The sequence below is a fragment of the Nothoprocta perdicaria genome, unplaced genomic scaffold (assembly GCF_003342845.1).
Source record: "Nothoprocta perdicaria isolate Ctin4 unplaced genomic scaffold, notPer1 scaffold_9, whole genome shotgun sequence".
NCBI lineage: Eukaryota > Metazoa > Chordata > Aves > Tinamiformes > Tinamidae > Nothoprocta > Nothoprocta perdicaria.
The window spans coordinates 3910910-3934421 of NW_020456198.1; the positions used below are offsets into that span (position 1 = coordinate 3910910).

A 23512-nucleotide genomic window follows, 5' to 3' on the forward strand; every position below is an offset into this window, starting at 1 on the left:
TGGTGATCCAGCTGTTAGGCCAGCAGCTCTGATGCTGGTTCCTATGACATGGATGGGAGAACGTGGTTGGAGGCCACCAACTGACCTCAGAAAGATGCCCCAAACAATCTGCTGACCGAGAGTTCTCCATCACCACCAACCTGAGCCAGGTCCCTATTGGTGACCTTGAGACAGAAGATGCAATATGCCAACTTCTCTGAAGCAGGTACCATACAGTCCTCCCCCATAAATTTATTTTTAACTGTCAGAATCAATTTAATATGATATTTTAGAAGGACTTACTGGACATCCCAAGCTGATGTTCAATGAAAGGTGAGGAACCAGACTGACACAGGGTGGACTTGAGCTTGGCTGATACAAAAGCTCATAGCAACCAGATGAAGAGCAGCCTTTGCCTTCCAGCTTCCCGACAGCTTTGGAGACTTGGGCATTTTTATTATTATTACTGCCATCCACAGAGTAACAAGGAAACTAGAGCAAATTATGTCATAAAACCTATCAGACTCTCCTCTGTGAGTCACTCTGTGCAACACGGTCCAAGAAATCCAGTAGCAAAGATAGGAACAAAATCCATAAGACAGAACCACACGAAAAAGAAGAAGGGACAGGGGAAAAGGACAAAAAAAGCAGCCTCTGTGCAGCACAGGAAGACCCTGTCCATCATGAAGCAGAAGCCAACGGATCTTTCCCTGGCAAGCGGCACGAGTTTTTAAGATATAAGAGAAAAAAAATATATATATATATTCCAACGCAAGAAGAGTCTCCCCAGCCACATCCAGCACTTCCTACCCAGCCAACCCTGGGTGCAAGCAGTAGGTGCAGGGGCCACGGAGAGGGACACACAACAGGACCGCGCAGAGGGAGAAAGTGGCTCAGGAGGAGCTTTGTCATTCGCGCCTGCTGGGAAAGCGTCTCCTGAATCTCTCAAGAAACAAAGCTGAGTATCAAAAGCCTCCAAATCAACCCCGATATGAAATTGTCCAAAATTAATTCCCAGTCTTAAGAAAGGAAAAGAACCACCTAACCCCGGCAGATAGGTGCGATAAGGAGGTCGCAGAGCACCTGAGCTCATGCAGCACTTCACGTTTCCTCAGCCTCTACAAACCCTGGCTAACGCCAGCCAGCACAACGCAGCTAGCAGCGTTTATACACAAAACTGCGTGCCCATTAAAACAAATTGATACTTCTCAAAATAAATCAGCTCACTGCTCCTTTGGAGGTGCACTGTGCTGCTCTTTTACAGCAGAATCTGTGAGTTCAGCTTCTAGCTCAAGCGCGGAGCTCGCACAGCGACGTAACCGCGTGTAAAAACAATCGGTATAAATATCAAATGGAAAGGGTAAAACCTCCACAAACTGGCTGTGAAACACGCTACATATATGCCAGTTCCAAAGGGAACTGCACTGATGCAGTATTTCTGAAAGCTATTTAAAAAAAATCCAAAGAAAGAAGATCTTTGCATAAATGTATTACAATATGTATATAAAATGATTAAACACAGGTTATGTTCTTTGACATTACTTCCAATATAATGATCTACACATCATCAATTAAAAAAAAAAAAAAAAAGAAAGAAAGAAAAAAAACTTGCCAGGCTTAATCCTGATTTAACCTCACCCTTAATTATTAAAAATAGTTAAGCACTTACCATAATGTGATTGAAATGCCTGTGGTTTTACGACCTGATTACAGTGGTTACACATCACCAAATAGAAATCATCATGAGCCGGGCAAAGACCAAATATTGGCATATCTAAAAACAAAAAGACAAAATGGCATATCTCTCAGCTGCTTACAATTATTCAGAACAGTTTAATTAAAGAGCCATGATACTCATGTTGAATCATTATTTTAATACATATGTATAAAATTTGAAAATGAGAAAAAAATGAGCACATAATGCAACAGCTTTTTTTTTGCTGGAATATTACAAAAGCAAAAATCATCCTTAAAAGATAAATGTAAAATAAGAGATTAGTTGTAGAAGACATCTATTAGAAATCTGATTTAGGACTGATTATCCTGTGCTAAATTCAAGAACGTAATAAAAAGGTGATTAACTTCAAATTACAAACACAACGTAAGAGATGCTTTATGTAGTCTAAAAGAGGAGGGGGGTGTATTTTATTCCACTCATTAAATGAATTCTAAAATTAAGTGTATTTTCTATTTAATTTTTTTAGCCATTTTAAATGCACAGTCGTTTTCCAAGCGGTATTACATGCCTAATGGTTTTATTTGTTTAACAGTGCATTATATTCCAGCCATCTGCTGCCAAAGATCTGTGTAACAGCTATATAAGAGAGAGAGAGGGAGAGAAAAAAGAGAGATAAGAGTGTGTCAGAGCATGTGTGGATTTCAGAGATAACACACATACTTGCGGAATTTTATTTTAAAAAAAGTGTTGTGTTTAAGCAACCCAGTTTTTAGGAGTAGAATATAACAGTTAAAATGCTGGAGGAGTCAACGGAGGCAGTAAATACAACATTTACTACACACCTTCAAGTTAGACTGCATAATATAACTGAAAATGTCGTTCAGTCGTTGAAAGATTAAAAACAGGAAACTGAAAACATATAATACTGCATAAAGTCATTATTGCCAAACAGGCTAAGGTCTCTACAACACTATTTAGAGATTTAAAACTGATATAAGAGAACTTTATCTTAGAGAATTTACTTAAAAGAATACTCAATTAGAAGATTTCTATGTTAACAATAGCTTAGATATTATGTTAAAAGTATTTATGTTGGTATTAGAATCGACCCAATCTTTATGTTTCTTAATTTTTTGATTTTTTTTTTAAATAAACAACATACTATGTTTTACTTGAAACACCATTTTTGCTCAATAATAGTATCAATTATGTATAAAATAATCCTTAAATAAATTGGCTAATTATATTTTAGGAATGAATGGGCTATGACCCAAGAAAAGCGAGGCACCGCATCTCTGTCCCCATTGAGAAACAAAATCAAGTCAGGAGGCTCCTAGCAGAAAGAGGAATGAACCCACACAGAACAGCTTCCACGAGCAAGAGCTTTCTTTTATAAATGTTTTCCCTCCAAAACCAAAAGATCTTATTTTTAAAATAAAAGTTTTGCCAGATTTTCAAAACTCGTTATTTATATTACATTAATATTAAATACAATATCCATAATAATGTCTGCAAATAGATTCTCTTAGGTACACCCAAAGATAATGATCAAGGGCATCAGAAGTAGCTGTGATAGATTAGAGCTATTACTTAAAGTGATGTGATAAATACTTATCTAAATCAGAGACACCTTTTTAAGCAATTGATTTTACAATAAATGAATACATTTTAAACTGATTTGCACTTTATTAGAGAGTCTTCCTTTCGTACTTACATTTTCAAAAGAGGCATTAAGACCTCAAGCATATGTAGCTTGCTGTAAATTAGAGCCAACCAGGCAGATACACCTTAGGATAAAACAGCTATTAATGATAAATACTTGTTCTTCAATATCCACTTGCTGTGATTTAATAAGCTGCCTCAGGGGAAAAATATATATATAAAAAACGTTTTGTCAATGGCTAAGACGTACGATGGCGCTCTGTATATGTCTGCATAGGCAGGTTTCCATATGGCAAGCAAATATTCTATGGCTCTTAATGCACCAGGGTGCCCTGTACAGTAATGGGGTGGGTTGATGCACCCGCACAGGCTGCTCCTGCACAACAGCCGGCTGTAAGAACACCCTGGGACCCCTGCACACACCTGTATCTTTTCCGATGTACAATCTAAATTCCAACCACTTTGCACAGAATACAAGAAAAAAAAGGATTTCCAAGGCAAGAAAAGCATTGCCTACCTCTATTTATCTTGCAAGATAAAGCTCTCCTTGACATTAGCTTGAGATGTCGTGTTTGCTCTATTTAAATACTCCTACGTATATTTGCTGGAAATACAGAGCTGTGTTTTTAAGCTACAAGCAAAACAACTTCACAGAAATTGATGCAAGCAAAAACGTTCTCCAATTTACATTCCTAAGAATTCTGAATTTAGCAAAGTCCTTTACACTGCAAAGCAATTCTTTGGAATTTTAAAATCAAAACTGTAAGTGACAGAAAGCAATGCCAAAATACTCTATTAAATACACTTATCAGAAACCACTCTGACTAGAAGTAAAAACAGTTGACAAAGGGAAAAAAAATTGCTGCACACACAAATTCACAACTGTGATCTTGATGGAATTCATTCACTGAATCCAGCCCAATCACCCAAATCAGACAAAATGCTCCTCTACTCTGATACATCTGAATGTAATTAGGTAGTGAGCAGTGAAGATTAGAGTCCTAAATGCATCTCTCCTTTGTTTTCTTGTAGGTGCTAAAGGAAATACTATTTTTCTACTATCAAATCACTGTTTTTTCTCCCTGCCTCGGAAGAGATACAATCAAATCCCCTTTTGTTACAGGGAGCTGGCAGGCCCCAAAGCAGCCTGGAGCTGCATGAGCAGGGGGAACCACACCAGGCATGAGGGGCCAAAAAGCAGCATTAATGCAACTACAGACACCTGCTTTTCAACTTTCAAAATGGGTTTGAAACTTCCAAGACTGTGACTCAGTAAAGATCAGTAAAGATGGCTGGAAAGGAGCTCAAACCTGAGCACCTATTCTCCAAACCAGGAGTCATGGTCTTGGGTGAGGAAACTCCCACACCTCTGATAAGCTGCACTGTCATTCTACTCAAAAGCAGGTCGCAGGGAAATCTTATTTTTTATTCATGTTCATGTTGGGAGCAAATTCCTAAGTGGATCTGTTATGAAAAAATGATGAAATGTATACTGTGTAAATAGCAGGGAATACACTAAATAGTTTAGTCAAATTTACATATGAGATGTGTTCCAGAGGCAGATGATAGAGATGCTTAATTTTCCTGTTCCCCCCACGTGCGCTTGGGGAAGTTCAGAAGTCTTGCCGTTGATATTCTGAAGTCTAATACTTTATACCTATTCCATTTAATGACATGCAAATTCTCCATTTAAAAGTCTAATGAAGTTTCTAGTATTTCAGCAGTGTCATTTCAAATGCACTGCTCCTCTGGGTTTCAAGATTTCCTTTTGAAATACTTAACTGTAAATGTAAAGCCCATGCCTCCCATGGAAGAGCCTAGCAACCGTGATTCATATGTTCCTCCTTTCAGAGCTGGGCTAATTTAACTCTCTCCATCTGGGAATGTTTTCCAAGGTCAAACTAAAAATTTAAACCGAGACCTCCAACTTTCTATTTATTTTTTCCATACCCACAGTATTATGTAGTATCAATATCCAAATGCTGTTATAGAAGCTGCTGGTTATAGCAATTCTATTGACACCATAAGGAAAAACAACTTCATTTACCTCTATAATATTAAATCTCTGAACACTGCAAATTCCAGAATTCACTAATTTCAAAAGCACTGCATAAAAAACCCAAAATCAACCCGAAGTGATATTTTCCTATTCTCTCCACCAAGAGAACGACCACACACCACACAATTCAGAGATATTTCAGCTGTGATGTTTGTTGAGTATGTAGTAAGTGTGAAGTTAGGCAAAAAGACCGTTATACTTGGGAAAGTCTCGTACATAATTTCTAACTAAAAAAAGAAAAGGGGGGGGAAGTAAGGTGCAAAGAAAAATAAGGTGCAAAGTAAGTAACAGTCTGGCATAGCTTACATCAGGTAACATGGAACAGAGCATCTACTCAGAAAATCTTCCAGAAACTGAGCTGCCATCTCCCTTCCTGAGGGCTGGAGAGGCCTCTAGATCAAGTAATTTCTCATTTTTGCCTTTTCTTTCAGTATTTACACTGCAAAGATTCATGCCTGTGCACATTAAAAGCAATTGTCTGTCTATTCTTGACTCTATGAGTTAACATTATAGACAAAGGAAGAGATAAAACAGGTTAAAAATACACAGTTTGATAAAATATTACCTGTTTGCATTTTATTGAGTCACTAGTTTCTGCAATTATCTCAGCTGTATTGCGTTTTTCTTGTTGTTTGCTACTTTTTGGCAAACAATAAATTTAATCCAATCACCTGTGAATTTAGATGTCCCTTTTCAGACTGGAACACAGCACCGCATCTCTATCCCAGCAGCTGGTAAGGCAAATATCCCTTCTGGAATTGCCATGCATGGAATATCAAAAGAAAAGTAAGGTTGAAACCATGTCCAAACTTTCAAACCACGGGAAATGAGCCCTAATTCTAGCTGTTTTCAAAAATCAGAATGTAACTTTCCTACTTTGCAGAAGTCTCCTCCTGAAAATGGAAAGAAAAAAAAAAAAAGTGAGAACAGAAAGTGAAACAGAGGAAGAGAAAGTAAAGACTGAAAAGGAAAGAAATGAAAGGGCAAAAATCAAACTGTAAGAGGCAGACATAAAACTTGGTGAAGAAAAAGAGAAGAGAATACACAGAAGCACTGTGTAAGTATTTCTCAGAGAAAACATACCTGATACTCACTTCTTCCCTAGCCATTCCCAGGCATCTGCTTATTAAGAGCATCCTTAAAAGTTTGAGTCTAACTCGCCAAAAATATATATGCACTGGTTGCAATTTAGCATAATTTGGCAATGGACATTTCACATGCTGGTACATGGTGCAAGCATCAAATGTTCTGGCTATGCAAGCCCCACAGCAGAGCATAAAAAGCCTCAAGCACAAACCAACCTGAATATTCTTCTGTAATATTTTTAATCAACTATTGACAACATTAGATGTGCCACCATTATAATGGGATATACTAGGTTATTGACTTTACACTCACCCCAGATATAATGCCTATTAGTTTTACCCAACCCACAAAACAATATTTATCTTTTCATTTTACCATTAAGGAGTCCAATTTTCACCGTTTTGCCAGGCTTCCCAGTAAGTCACTGGGGCATCATTTTGGAGGTTTTACATACAGAAATTTTAAATATGCACGATCACTTTGAAATGTTCCCAAATGCAAATGGCCTAAACTATTTACTTCCCAGATCAGAAGTTTTAATTTGACATAGTGTGCACAAAAGCTATCTCAAACTTATTTCCTCTATACTAGTTTTGCTTTCTCTTCTTACTAGAGCAGAGTTGGCCTTCATGATGTTAAGATAAAAATTAAGTTAGTACATCCTGTTTTAATTCGACTTACATGGTAGACCTCTTCCTCTGAAGGCAGACTATTATTAGTATTTTTCTTTAAGATAACTTAACTTCCAACATCTGAAAGAACATCAAAAGGGGGAGAAAAACCTGAGAGTAAAATAACAACTTGTGGCAATGCAACTCAGGTGCAGGTGCATTGACTTAAAACTATCTGACATCTTGAAGGAAAAAAGTTCTGGTGCCAACTCCTGCAGTTTGCCACGAGGCTTATGACACTTGCCCGGGCTGCTGTCAGGTCCTGTTAAAGCACTACACGTATTTCTGCTGTTGCAAGCTCTACGGCTATGGAGAACGTAAGCCTCAGTTTTCTAATATCTAAAAGCAAATAAAAACTCCCCAACTACTAATTTTAAAAGCTCATCATCTGGGGTGGGGAGAGAGTCAAGGAAAAGGAGAACGGAGAATAACCTGGCGTTTAGGAATATTAGAAAGAGCCTCCACCAAACAAGAGCAGATTGCAAATAAAGTTGAGCTCAGTTACAACTGCACTAGGAGAGCTCACGGCTAGTCTGAAAAGCCCAAATTCTGCCAAGAAATCCTCAGCACGGGAGTCTGGCCAGATCTGCTGCTGACTCCGGCTCTCAGTAGCCAGGAATTTTCAGCATCAGAGATGATCTGAGATGTTAAAACCCCCTGGGGCGGCAGGACTCCTACACCCATAGCAGACGAGACCTAGCTCTGGGTAACACTGCATGCACACAAACAAACTCTAGTAGCACAGCAAGTTATCTTAGAATTGATAGGACCTCTAACTAAGTCAGATATTCCCTTTTTCTAACTGATAGGACTGTTAACTGAGCTCACTTATTTTTTTTTAAGCATCCCCAAACTTCTTTTTCACATACACACACTTAATTTTCTGCAAGGAAAGTGTTACTTCCTAAGCCACTACTTTTCTTCCAAATCATTTTCCAGAAGCAGACCCAGCTGCTTATCACTCATGAACACACACATGTTTTTATGTACTTATCAAAATGAATTTGAACTACTGGCATTTTTTTTTAAACCATGAACTACACTACATGACAACATAAAAGGAATATTTCTAAACAGATCCCTTGAACAAAATAATAACTAAAGTTGCATCATCTTCAGAGCACTTAATGACTAGTTTACCTAAGTTTTAAACAAAAAATGATAGATTCTCATAAAAGATACACATTTGAGTTCTGCTCTCAAATTTCCAAGTAAAGACACTCACATATTAATAGAACACAAATATTTACAATCCACATGTGCAAACACAAATTTGAGCTTGTAGAGCATGTTCATAATCAAGCTGAGTATAAAACTATCAAATTTACATGCACGAACTTTTGAAAAAAAAGTCTGTCACACTGGGTTTGTATGCTGTATGTTGGCTCAGAATCAACAGAAATTCACTTATGAAACAAAAGAAGGGAAAACAAACGGACCTTCTCAGTCTCTATAACCTCTGTTTGGGGCTAAAGCTTAAACTCATTTCATTTAGGCTCTAAGGGAAGAGCCACTGTCAGAGCATTCTCTGCAAGATTACCCATCTTTGGGAGTTTTTGCTGCCTTCTCTATGCATTCTTAAATAACTTACATTTTTTCTTGCCCATTTGGCTTTTAAAAGCCCAAGTTGCTGAGGAGCCATCTAAAAGGCACAGCTCTGTGTGGGTTCAAAAATACAGGCGTACAAACCACAGTTCGCAGCGCAAGATGAAGGAGGCAGCAGCTGAAGTCTTGATCAAATGTTTTACTGATACAACAGAGCAACTACACACGGTTTTCTTAAAATCCTAAGAACACCCAGAACTCAAGGCGTTAGCCCAGAAAAAACTACATTCCATTCAAGTCCAAAGATCATAATCCAGTTTAACTCTCCACAGTAGCTGGATTACCAGATACGATCAGTGTCACAGATCTTTATTACAATGATTTATCATTTAACTCTCAGACCTCTCCCTTCAGCCTGCTTTTGACATCTGAGGCAGCCTATTCTATCACTGGAATATAAGCTACTGTCCGCAAGGATCAATGAATGTGCAAGTTTTTATTTTCCCTTCTCTATTTTAAGATAGAATTTTGCAGAGCAAAACTCAAAGACACGACCTACCTTAAAGCACTCGTGTTCTCCAGGCACTGAGTCCCATTGAACTGCCAAAATGCCATCACCCAGACCATCCACCACCTCCAGCAAAAAGAAGGTTTCTCACACACTGCAGCAAGTAAAACTCCTGTGGATACCCGACCAGCAAAGCCAACCACCAGCCTTCTCCCAAGGTTATGAACGCACCATCCCTGCAGTCCTCCCCGTAGTTCGCTCTTTCCCTCCACCTTTCTGAGGATGCAGGATGCAGCAGTGACAATTGTGACCTCTCTTGTTCTCCAAAATCTACCAGTCTTGGAAAATTTCTATATCCTGGCTGCTGACAAGAACACAGCAGCAGATACCAAAGAGAAGTGTGTCATACACACGTGCACCTGCAGCCTAGAGCGCAGCTGCGAGTGCTAATTTTAGGCTCCTAAGATGTGAATGTTCCTGCAATTATATATATAAAAAACATATTATAGCAAACAGCTACTAGGTATTTAGTTAAATTCCTTGTATGTGGATTGAGCTACACACAATTAACCTTGCAAACATTCGAAAACATGAGCCCAACAGTTCCTTCAAAAGTAAGAAACAGTTTTTCTGGGCTTATTATATGGAATAATACAAAATTTCAGTGCACAAGTCTACAAAAGACTGTCCTGACTAACAAATGTCTTAGTGAAGCATAACTAGCATTTTTAAAGCTTTTCAGAACATGAGAAAAAAAAAGTCTCCCCCACACGAATTGTATTCTGTACATCAGGTTTTTCATCAGCAATTTGAACAAAGTCAGACAGCTGCAAAAACTACTGCCATTTACTCACTAATTAGCTTTCAGAGTTGAAGACATTTTCAATTTCTCCAGCCAATTTGTATGATTAATATTACATAAATGCTAATAAATATTATATAAATGCTGAAGATATGATTTGCCATCACTCTTCACGTAACAAATCTCCATTCCAACTCATATGCATAACATGCATTTAAGCAACATATATAACTTTCAGGCATTGTTATATTTCAGGGAAGTTGACAAATTTTTCTTTATGATTTTGCAATAAAAAAAGTGTGTACTTTTACAAATGCCTAAGAAGTCCAAATATCAAAGAAGTCCAAATGTAACAAAAATTAAACAGAATTTATGAATTAGAAGATTTCAGGTTTACATAGCAATACTAAAATCAGGGCTAATTCTATACGAAAGGGCACAAAGAAACAGTTCAGTTATTATGCAGAAAAACATGGTCTACTAAGTCAAGGGGAAAAAGGTATGGTCAAGCAGTTAATTACACACCTACCCCCAATTAAAGAGCATATTTTATACTGTATTTCAATTCATAAACCTCAAAGAATGCTACTATCATTATCTATAACATCAAAAGTTATTGTTCTCCTCTCCTTTTTTATATACCATACATGTATACTTCACAGCAGCTCTGCTTTGGCAGGAGGAAAACGTAAATTTGTTTTATTTAGGTCTTAACTAAACAGTTCTATGTAAACTGCTCACTTCCACAGGAGCAGTTTGATGCATTATGACTACAAACTGTGGATGTGTTTCAAGCCCATCGCCCTCTCCTTCCCTTCATCCAGGCAGGCTTTTGAAGGAGAGGTTTTGGCAAGGGTGTTTCAGTGGGAGGATTTACAATCTCTCCCGTGTAACTGTCCCTATTGCTGTAATTAGGCGCTGGTTGCATCGTGGCACTTAGTAAATGAGAGAGAGCAGGAGCAGCAGTTAATCACTTATAGTTATAGTTTCATATCTCTTCTCACGAGCTGAGGATAAACTGAAGGAAAACAATGTAAGCAGGACTGTATCTTCTCTGATAGGAAAATAACAACAAAATAGAATAAAATAAGAAGGGTGAACAACGAAGTAAATAGCAGTGTCCAAACTGAAGTTTAACAAGTGGACTCCTAAGACTAGGGATAGTCATGCATCTTTTGTGTGATGGCATTAATGCAACCTTCATATTAAAATAATAATAAAAATAATTAAAAAATAACCAGATAAGTCAATGCATTCCAAGGCTCTATTCTCCAGTTGGAGAAAGATTACATCACATACACTTACATCGTGCACCTGATACCCGAGGCAGCAAATGCATATTAAAAATATATATATAAAAATAAAGAAAATGCTCCAGGTGACCTGTGAACTGCATTCTGATTCAGTATTTTCTTTTATTAGGTAATCTAATTGCCTCAAGTCACCCCGCCCTGGCCACTCCCGCTCTCCATATACTTGCACATCCACTTCAAAAATAAAATGAGACTCTTTCAATTACATCCAACACAGCTGTAAGGAAACTCACACTTGTTAATTTTCAAATACTGACTTATACGTCTGCATTCCTCCTAATCTGGCAAGCGCAGTTAGTTTTTCCATTAAAATTCCTTCTGCTTTACACATTCACTGACAGCTAATTTGATACAATAGGATACCAAAAAAAAGGCAAGTTGCACAGCAACATGCATATAAATGTCCTTTAGCCAAAAAACTGCAACAGTACCGTGGTATCTGTGATATTTAGTAAGAAATAAAAGAAACAGTGGAAGAATTTAAAAAAATCTTGCCATCATAATAAACAGACCTGCTTCTACTTTATATTTCAACACACATGTAGTGACAATTTTAATTTCAGCATTTAAAAAGGGCTTTAAACTTAGATATTGCATACCCTTACATAAATTGAGATGACTATTTTAATAATATAGATAAGGAACTGGCAGGCCACAAATCTTTCTTCATAGAACCAAAATATTTCAGCATATATGGAGCTACCGTAGCCAGAGCTTTCTCTCAGAGAGGGACTCTCTCCATTCAGAAGTGTTAAGCTTTAAATTAGCACTACTTGTCCTTGGACAAATAGTTGTATTTCCAAACATCAACTAAACAGGTAAACATGGAAGCAGATCAAGAATTTAGCTACCTGTTCACAGCACAAGGTCGATAATTACAGTACAGATTGCTTGTGATCTAACTGTAATTCAACCTAAAATCTCTTCATTAAAGAGAAAACTGTGATGAAATTTTCAAAATTTTCCCAGAAAAAAGTTCAGTTTCCGCCTTTGCACCTCTTTTGCTTCTTATAACAAGTCCCTCAGTATCCTCATTTCAATGTATTTCTTCAGTGCTCAGTGTGCTCCTATGCATTTTAGGAGACTACCTTCACAAAACTTTAAGAATTGCATCTCCAGCATAAAATGCACAAAAAAAAGATGAATAAAAAAAAAAAAAAAAAAAAAAGCAAGCAAACCTGCCCCATTTTTCCATTTTTTTGGCACCAGCTCTCTGCTACTGAAACCACCCCTTTCACTCTTTAATAGGAAAAGGCTAGAAGGACTGCAACTTTTACTATTTTTAGATTTAGAAGCATTCAAAAATAAAAATAACTTAAACCACACTATAACTGCAGAAGATCTGAAGGGACTGACATCCTTCAAAGTAATTTTTCTGCTCTTTCTTGGGTCTGAGCCTCTATACGTAACCAGAACATCAGCCCACTTGCAGTGTGCGTAGACAGTTAATACCTACAACAAAACAGAACAGAAGCAGCATTTATTCAGACTTTGTTGGTTAGAATGAGACTTCCAGGAATCCTTCTCCTCTCTGGTCCCACTGCAGCTAACAGTTGAGGAGGCTTCTTCACTAGTCCTCTAGTCACACCTGGAAAAGCACATGGATACACAGGAGTGTATTTAAAAACATGACAAAAAAAAAAAAAAAAAGAAACTTTACTCCCTCTTGTAGGGCAGCTTTAAGAGCAAGCAAAATGCTTTACTATGGTTAAAATGCACCGATTTGGGCACAAAAATTACATTTTTAGAGGTTCTGCATGAAAAAAAGGGTGTAAGAAAAACCCCAATTAGGCAAGTGGCAAGACTGAGAATGACACCCTGGTGCCAACTTGTGCCACGGAGAAGCCCACGGAGCCCAGCGGTGTCCCGGGTGCATCGTAGCCCCCACGCGCAATGGGGAAGTGCAGAACACACGAGGAGTAGTTATATTTTCCAACAAGAAGTGCAAAAATCGTGAAGAATGCCTACACAGCAGAGCGCGCCCACAGCGCAGGTAGGGTGTGCACGCAGGGTCCCCGCACACGGAGGACACGCAGCGCGCGCCCGTCCCGGCGGGAGACGGGCGATCCCGGCGGCGGGCGGCGAAGGCTCCGCTCGCAGCGCGGCGAAGGCTCCCTGTGGGCGCGCGAGGTGCCGGGCTGGAGGCGCGAGGCGGGCAGGGAGCCAGCGGCCGCGCTGCGGAACCCGTCGGGCCGGTCGCGCTCGTGCGGAGGCCGCGCCGCTCGCGCCTCGGGCGCAGCGAGGAGGCCGTGGCAGCGGCGGCCACCCCAAAGCGCAGCGGCCTCTCCGCTCCCTCGCGCCAAGGACCTGCGATCCCGGCGGCGGCACCGGGGCACCAAGCGGTGCCTCTTCATGCCGAGGAGCTGCAAAGACAGCGAGAAGGCCCAGCGAGGTTTTACTCGCTTCTCCCGCGCGCTACCTACTCAGCGGATAAAAATAGCACTCTTATCTCCAAGGCTATCAAGCCAACGCTTCAAATCATTAGATTCAGACTGCAAGAACGACGGAGGAGACCTGCAAAGGACACGGTGGCCTGCGCCACCACGCTTTGGGACGTGAAGTCGTACTCAAGCACAAGGAAACTTCCCAACTAGAGCCCTGGTTCGGGCTTTTCTTTCCCCGAATCCCCTTTGCAGGCAGCAGCGCTGAACGAGCCGCACGGAGCAGGAACTGAGACACCTTCTGCAGAAGAAACAGCAGATAAGGAGAGGGCTCTACTTAGCCCTCAGAGGAGACGTTATCAAAACCGTATCGGGTACAGTTTAGATATCAACATATCCCCCACAGTACAATTAGTAACAAGCTCCTCCTCAGTAAACTGGCCAAGAAAAAAATATTTAGGACAAAAAAAAAGTGCAGTGTATTATATAAGCATGGATTACACCAAATGTAGTAAGTGACACATCCTGCATTCGCCCCAAAACTTCCTCTCTATAAATTAGAAGCTCTCCTATGGAACAGAAGCTCCCTAGCAAGGATGATTTCTAGGCAGGCTGCTCTGGGTGAGCACAACTCACACAGACATGAAAAATGAAATTGCTTTCTGAAATTCACCTCAAAAGTACTTTTATGAAATAATCACAACCTACCGGGAAATTCATTTAAGCTCTTCCTCTCAAGGGTTTCCATTTAGTCCCAGTGAGAGCAGGATGACTTCCATCTCAAGAGAAGAACATATGCTTTCAAACACAGAACCTACATTTTAAAAACAAATTAGCTAACGGAAACATTTGAAAAAATGCCAAAATTATATTCCTTGTACAGAATTCATTGCAATATTTTATTTCCTGGATCATGATACAACACACCAAAGCCTTCTAGTTGCAAGAGGCAAGCGAACTGCTTTAATGCATTTCGAGAGTCACCTGAATTGAGCAGGAAAGAAACAGACTAATTGAACACTTTCTTCTTGTTACCACTTGCAACAGTGTTGCTAAAAAAGATGAATATAATCAACAGGATGACCCTTCCTCAACAGAGTAAGCTAAATTCAAAGAGCAGCCTCTCCACCTCTCCAACTCTGAAAGTTACCGTGAACTGTCTAGGAATTTTTGCCCATGGATATTTAATTTCTGTTTCCTATTTTTCTGACAAAGCCTCATAATTACTGGAAAAAAAATAGCACTGGCCAATACTTTCAAAAATGTAAACCAATTCTTCTCTGCTGTTCATTGCTCACAATATATTAATACACTACAAACCTATTTTTATTTGATTTATACCACAGTTAGTTACTGATACAACGTCTTTCATGCTTATAAAGATAAGACACAAGATCTACTATACAGTAGCATCACGTCGATGGTCATGGAAAATCAGATTAGATCCACTCTGAAAAGATACATAATCAAGTACGGCCCAAAGAATTCTAGAGTCCCAAACAAAATCCATACTAGATTGTTTTTTCTTTAAAACACCATAAAACTGCTTTGGAAAAAAAGATTTTAAACCTGCAACACAACCAGCAGAGATGAAGTTGCTGATTAATTTGTCACTGATACGGAGAGAAAAAAAAAAAAAAAAAAAAAAGAGAGAGAAGGAAAATCATGGAACTTGACTTGAAGTGTATATTGTTACAGATTTTGTTACCATATTTTTGCCTGAAACACTAGCTCGAGGGTGTCATTTAGGCTATGCGTACCTTGACAAAAGCAATGATCCTAGAGGATCTAGGATTGACAATTAAAATGTTTTTTTCTCTGCTGGTTGTTTGATCACAGAGCTCTGCGGAGCGCGTTCGGGACACAGACCCCAACGTCCTGCCCTGCAGCCCAGGGACCGGCCCTGGGAACTCGCTCAAGTTACCCCCAAACTCCCGTTGAGTTCAGGGGCTCACGACAGGACCCCGCATCCCCAGATATCACTGCCAAAACAAAATAACAAAACAAATAATAAAACAAAATAAAAGCACATTCTATCTACAAAGGGCAAAACAAAATGTTAAAGAAAAATGTAGGATTTCCTGTATATCATGTGTACTATTTACTTCTCAAATTTAGCTCATTAAAGTTTCTAGTCTTCATTTTAATAAAGGCGGATACTGGCTTCCTAGTCAGCCACAGCAGAGTGGAGGAGTCCAACAGATTCTCTTACCTACAAAACTGAGCAAGGATTTAAGGAAATAAGGAAATTTTTAAGGAAAAAGAAGTATTTAAGGAAAAAGATTTTAGGAAAAAGAAAAACACACAACACAGGCTTACAATATCAAAGCCGTTACATCCCGGATTCTGCACTGTGCTGTTTTGTGTACATTTTCTAGAGAGACCTTTATAAAGTTTGCATTGCAGATTACACTACGCTAAGGCAGCCGCACTACACACGTGGTTGGTGGAAGGTGCAGGTGAAGTCCTGCTGATCCATGGAAGGCGGATGGGGAGCCCTGCGGAGGTTTCTGACTCGCTCTCCACCAGGGGAGGCATAAGGAATTCTGCTCCTTACCTTCATCATCAGTGCAGTTTCTCTATGGCCGCCACGCCATCAAAAACTGACACCAGGGTGAGGTGGGGACGGAGGCTTTTTAAAGCACTTCTTAAATAAATGATCTCATGAGAAAACAGGTTACCGCAAAACACCGTGCTCCACAAAGGCCAACGAGCAGAATTTACACAAATAACAGAGCTTTTCTGAGCCACTTCAGCCCATAACCTACAAGGCTTCCACCAAAGCACTCGTTGCCCGGCCAGGGATCCCAGCTCCAAGCAATGGTGGGGCAGGTGTGCGATTTGCTTGTCCAAAAGCCAAAGATGTCATTCCCAGGAGTAACTTTTTTCAATGCAGAGGTAATTCTTAGTATCTTATAGACTGTTTAGAATATGAAATTACAACGCAAATGTTGTCCTGATTTGTAAGAGATGGCTTTTTTTCCCTTTTCACAAGTAACCCCAGCTGGTATGTGGCCATTACAACCACAGGGCAGGTGCGGTCAGAAAAATATGTGAGAAAAGGACCTTGCTAGATCCACTGCAAAGAAAGAAACTGCTTTTAAAATAGGTACCTTATAGAATGTAATCTACATTCTCTTAACCCAATTTGAAAGTACCCTTCACTAACCCTTTTAGTCTTTTCTTGCTCTACTTAGGTATTAACCGCTGCATGAAAACCACACTTCAGGATAATACTCATCACATCGTTCTTCTCTTGATGCATACAACAGAAACTACAGGGAAAATAAATTAAAAAAATTAACATTTATCAAGCAACATCTTGATAAATATGGATTCTTCTGGATAAAGATAACCTAGCTAATCATACACATCACTCCCAGACCTGTTAGATAACAGTGAATTCCTGGCTGTTATGTATGTGTACAGACAAGTATTTTAAAGGGTTTTTTTTGTTGTTAATTCTTGTTTCCTCACACATTACCAGCTAGACTGAGGTAGCTCTGTAGCTGCAATTGCAGTAATAGTTCTCAATGTCTTCCAATATCAGAATAATACTGTGGTAATACCCCAAACCTGCAAAGTAGCTTTAAAACATAAAAGATGACACAGTTCTAACTTGCAGTCTAACATCACAATATTCTATTTATAACATGTGACTCATCTCACCAGAAATAATTAAATATTGTAAACAGAACTTGGATTTGAGGGAGAAAAAACAAAGAAAAAAAAAAGTGTCAGTCACTACAAATAATCTCAAAAGTAGCATCCTTTAAAATTCCATGCTTTTCTAATTATTTCATTAAAAATCTCTACAATTTTCTTAAGCAATTCAGTGCACTTTCAAAACATCCTTGTAACTGTTTTATGATAACCAGTCCACAAATCCTTAAAGCACTTTGTGTAAATAGCCAATTAATATGCAAGGAAATGATGATGAGTTTTATCTAATTATATACTGAGTACAGCTACACAGAGTGTCAAAAAAAGAAGTGTGGCACTTCATGTTGCTACTTTAAAATATTTATTTCTTTCTATTAAAAATTCTTACAGTGTATATGCAGGCAGTCAAGGAGTACAGAGCCCTCTAAGCCTCTTTGACATGATTTAACACAACAAAAATCAACTGAGTTGAGCACCTCCACAGGCTGAATACAAACAAATTTAAATTTGAAATAAGATGCTGTCTCTTACTTGTAAATACAACTTAATATTGCAACAAGAGTTTTACCAATGCTTTAATTATTTATTAAATCTGCTACTAGGAAATTTCTAGAGCTTTGAGTCTTTATGAGGATGGTTGTTGTGAGGCTGCCGGTCCTAGAAAACACTGTTCTACCCTCTAGCATGGACTTTAAGGAGAAGAGAGTTCACAGCAGCGATCATAGCACATAGTCCCATTAATGACTTTGGTATAATCAAATCTTAAACTTCCTGTCTTAAAGATACAAGGGGGAGGGAGTTGTTTTGTTTTTTTCGGATATATTAACTGTCTAAGACCAGAAGTTCAACAGCTACTGGGTGACACGATGCTGAGTAGAACTTGTTCCTATCTGTTCGTAGGATAGATTGATTGCTCAGATAACAAATTCTTCAAGAGTGCTTTGTAAAGGTGCCTAATACACAGTTGAAAATAAGATATAGAAAAAAAAAACCCACAATCTGCATTTTAGGGGAAAAAATAAAGAAAAAAAAACAGCACTTGCTTTATTAAGAACACTACAGCCTAAAAACTGCAACTGTCACCGTGCTGCAAGATACAGGCAGCATCATTTCTGTTCTGCAACACCCCCAAGCACATCGAGCGCATCAGGAAACCCTGCTGAAGTCACCTCACCCTGAGCAATGCAGCCATCTCCTCTGCATCTCCCTCCACAACTGCCCAGTGGACCTTCTCACCCCAAATAGCTCCGTTGCACACGCAGAGAAAGCAGAAACTTCCTCAGGATTCCACTCAGCACCAAGTACAAACCACTGGTAGGGCTGCGGATGCTATAAAGGTGGCAAAGACCTTTTCTCAGTCGTGATGTAAGAGTTCAGCAATGTTTTAATGACGCAGTTCAGCTCGAGACCCGGGTTACAAATGCTCCTTACACTTAGCTACGCTTAGTTGCCAGTCACCTACAACCTCAGATGACAACCAGCAATAGTGAAGCACTTGAAGAAAGTAGCACCCAAGAGATCTCACTCTCAAAGAACACCAAAAGAACGGGGTTGTATGTGTGTAACCAAAGAGGAGGCTCAAGAGTCAGTGAAGATACTGAAGCTTTTTTCCACAGTGAAGATAACCCAAGCTTTCGGCATGCCCTGAATGCGCTACCAAGAGCACAAATACACAATTTTGTCAAACTAAATCACTCCTTTCTTCTCCAGCTTTATTTCCATTTCAAGATGTTATAGCTTCCTTCGCCTTATTTTTCTTTTTACTTTTTAAAATCACTGCATAGATTTGGGAATTGTTTTATGTGTCAATATAACAAGCAAACAGACTTTTCCCCCCCAGCCACTTTAATGGGGTTTCATATATTAACGGGTATTACTGCAAAGGTAATGATAACATCTCTGCCAAGAGCAAGTATGTTCTTCCTTTCTCCCTACTACAGTTTTGTTGAGATTTGGGGTCCTAAAACAACATACAGAATAGCTGGAAACAAGAAATATAGCCCATGGAGCATTGGTTTGGAGTGTCCTGGGGATGCAGGAAGGCAAAGTTCCCGGTCCTGATGACCAGCCCTGGGTTTCTTATTATTTCTACTCAAAACTTCTCTAAACATGAAATAGATTGCAATAAGTCAACCTGTCATTAAATTCAGCAAGACACAAGTTCATTCTGTCAAAGCCTGTCAAAGTTAGCAGGACTGAACTCTGCTTATCAACACCATTCTGTTCACACGTTATCTTCACTACTACAATGGACTAGAAACATAAACTTTTCAAAGGAAACTGAAATCCTAGATAAGTTGATGAAAATCTCCTGAAAACCATCTTGTTTACAAAAGGTAACAAAGTTTTCAAGCACTAATTATGACAAAGTTTTACCTTAAGAACGATTTACTTTGAACAAAAAGTATCACACACTAAAGACAAACCAACTAGTATGTGAGATGTACTGCACCTGTAAGATGAACTGAGCTGAAACACAGCCCATGTATTCACATAACGTGACATGTAGCTGACAAGGTTGAAAGATGCACTACAGCAAAGCTTCATTTTAAAATATTAAAAGAGTGAGAGTGACTAGGTTTTCTGCCTTACTGTTCTGGAATGCAAATATAATGCAACATGCTACAGTTTTTTCATCACAGAAAAAAAAAAAACCCACATGGCAGCAGAATCAAACCTTTCGTTGATCCATAAAGAGTAGGTAATTAAATGACATGATGAACTAGAAAATATTCTGTCATAGGAACCACATACACAACCAACCATTCTCCTATAATGAAATAACCATTTCCTAATGTTAGCTGGACTAACAGTTAAGCTCAGCACAGACTGTGAGTGACCTAACAAGCAACAGTGTCGAGAGCATCCACTGAGTTTCCTGCTCTGGTGAAGGTCTTCAAGCATCTGAGCAGGAATGGATATTGTGAATTAGCACCGTAGAAAACACAGTAGGGCAGCAAAAGCAAACGGGGAAGTACGATGAGAGACAAATCCGAGAAGCCCAAATTCAATTTTTTTCTTTCTTTGGTGTGAGTTTGGGTATGTCAGGTAGGGTTACACACAGAAAGAAAAACATCTATGAGTACAAACTTATTTGACTTTCTTGATCCCTCCACAGAACTAGGAAAAGCTGTAACACTAACTCTCTTTTTAAAATCAGAGTGGGAACAGTCACTATACCTTCAGTGGATGCAGCTCTAATACCTTAAAGGCTGAAATTCATCTTTCACCAACAGGCTGATGATGCTGAAGCTATTCCCTTGAGAACTCTGAGCACGGAAAGAGTGGGTGGAAAAGGAAGCACCTATAACCTAATGGGTACACGGGCTGGCGAGAGCCTGATCTAAAAGGTGTCACCTATTAAACAAAAAGAACAATTTCTGGACTTAACCCAATTCTCACAAATGGACTGTAACATCATGTTCACTACTTCTCCCCTCTCCAGGCCATGAATATTTCATTCTTTTATGTAAACTGGAAGAGTTGAAATACAAGGTTAACTTAGCCCAAATAACCTTGAACTCCTTTTGCGAGGTTTGGGGACTGAGTTAGAGATGTCCATCTATAGAAGAGAACTTTCTTACACAATCATCCAGGTAGCTCAGCATATTTAATATATTGTATGGTACTATGACAAAAATCTTCAGAGCATAAGTGATTCAGTAGAGTTTATATTTTTGTTCCCTATTTTCTCTATTAAGATCCACTGCCTATGGAGTCCAATTATTCATTACATAGTTGTTCCTTAATTTTGAATGCACAATACTTTCTGGACAAAAGCACCAGTTATAGTGTTCTCTAAGTCTTATTTGATAACATTATGTACATAGCCACGTCTATATGCTAGTATGTTTTCCCCACTCACCTATTTTTAAGTGCAAACTTCACAGGACATTTTCTTCTGCCTTTATTTTGTATCCAGTAGTTATTCACAGATTGACTACAGTCGTATGTTAAGTCAGTGTCCGAATCAAATGTCGTATCGCAACCAGAATAAATAGACTTTTGGAACCCTGACAGAGCTACCAGGTTTCAATTTTAAACCCAAGTGCTTAACAAATTTCCTTCCGATAGGTCCTAATCCTACAAATCATTCACATGGCTGGAGCCAGTAGGGAAAAGCAGCGTCTCAATGTTCAGTCTATATAAAAACAGTTTCTTGATCTGTCTCCAGTGAAAAAAGATTATTCTTCACCCTGCCAGCTAATCTTCAAAATCTAGAAACCTTAGATGGTCGCATTTTAACAGTTAGGAATAAAAAACAAGTTTGAAAATCCTTATTAGCAAAATCTTTACCAAGATAACTGATACACTTTCTAATGTGTAGAGCACAGAGTTTTATCACTGTTGTGATGTGTAAACCACAATAGTTTTATCTCCGAGACGCTGTTTTAACATTTGAATGACTTGCTTGTTTAAAAAAAATAAATATATGACACAGAGACTTAGACTAGAGAATAGCGTAATAAAGCTATTTTTAAAATGCCTTTTAGCTTTATATGCACTTAAAACATGGCCAAACAGTATAAGTCTTCCAGAACACCACAACACAGCATCCCATTGCATCTCTCTTACAGGCCAATGACTACTAATATTGGTCCTAGAAACTGTTTTTTGTTTGTTGTTTTAATATTGTAGCAATATTAGGAATCTCAAAAGAAATAAAGATTTGATTCAGCCTCAAAATAGATCAGCGCTTCCCAGTCTTACCAGTCCATGTCAGCTTGCTCTAATTTGCATTTGCTGTTTCTAGCTCACAAGTAAAGAAGTGCTGAATCAGATCATCTCCTAAGGTCCCTGGCAAGCCCTTTTTGCGTGATCGTAAACAAAGTTTATGCCGCCTGCCTTCCATTTCCAACAGAATCATATAAATGATCTAACTGATCTCGTATTTAAAACTATGAGGACTATGGCATACATTCTATGACATACTCCTCAAAAATGCCTGACAGAGCTGAACAGATATCAATGCTATTAAGAAAGTCTTAGAACATTTCTCTGCTATGTAACAGCCATTAAATTAGAAAGGGAAATCCAAAATAGATTCATCCCCGCTTTCTCTAGTCCTTGTTATAAAGTTACCAGTAATTTACAGGTTTGATCGGTTTAGCTGCAACTCCAGGTAGCGTTTTTGTTTCTGGAGGACCGGGGCTGCCCTCGCGAGCTCTCGCTAGCCCCGGGTGAAAGGTCGTTCTCATTAGCAGCACGCTCAGGAGCTGCCACAACCCACGGATGTGACAGAGGAGCGGAGCGCCCGGCTCCCACGCTGGCGCACGTCGGGTTGGGAACCCCACCGAGCTCACGGGAGGATGTTCCCGGTGCCGGCCGTGCCCAGAGCTGCCTTCGGAGCAGGGCGGCCCACGGGACTCTCCAACGGAACGCCTGCAAGCGGGCCTAGCTCCAGTGCTGCGGCTCCGCTTGGCTCCGAGTTTAACGGCAAGGGCATCACTCACGGGCAGGCCGCTATGTCCCGACTCCAACACGACGGGTTTCTCCCCTCTATCCCGCGAGCGTCCTCTCGTGAGCGAGCAGGATGGGGACAACTCCACGGCTTTCCTGGAGAGCGAACGGCACTCACCTTCTCGGCAGAGCCTCATCGCTTCCCGGTTCTTCCCGTACTCCTTCAAACTTTCTTCTAATGCTGTTCCTGAATAAGAGAAAGCGACAGGATGTGAGCGCGGCGGCGCGCTCGGGACGCGCGCGGGGCTGGGGTGTCCCCGCACCTGCGGCCGCTGTCACGGGCGCCACCCGGGCCGGTCGCAGCGCCAAGGAGGGCGGCACAAGGGGACCCGGCGGCGCGGCCGGGCCCTGGCGGCGGCCGCGGGGAGAAGCGGGGTGAGGGGGGGGACGATCCCGGGCCGGGCGCTCACCGTCGTTCCCGTGAAGTTTAGCAGCATCGACCCAGTGGCTCCAGGGCTGCCCCAGCATCGCCTCCGGGCTGGGCAGGGACCGGCGCTCCCCGACGGCCGCCATTGCCGCTGCGGTGGCGGAGGGGCCGGCGCCGCTGCCTCCTCCTCCGCCTCCTCCCCCGCCTCCGCCCCCGCCTCCTGCTCCTGCTCCGCCGCCGCCCTCGCCGGGCCGGGGCCGCGGGCGCCGCTGCCGCTGCCTGGTCACCGCCGCGCTGCGCTGCTCCGCTCTGACGTCACCCGCGGCCCGCGCCGACAT

The 23512-nt window shown here is 40.3% G+C and overlaps 1 protein-coding gene across 1 annotated transcript in view; it reads right to left on the reverse strand.

Annotated features, from left to right (window-relative positions):
• Window positions 1-23512, reverse strand: part of ATXN7 (ataxin 7) — a 53905-nt gene extending 30393 nt beyond the window's left edge. Inside the window, exons 1-3 of the mRNA XM_026052695.1 lie at window positions 23218-23512; window positions 22926-22994; window positions 1649-1753 (exon numbers count right to left, since the gene is read on the reverse strand). Coding sequence (XP_025908480.1) covers window positions 1649-1753; window positions 22926-22994; window positions 23218-23512 — 469 coding nt within the window. The remainder of the gene's footprint in view (window positions 1-1648; window positions 1754-22925; window positions 22995-23217) is intronic.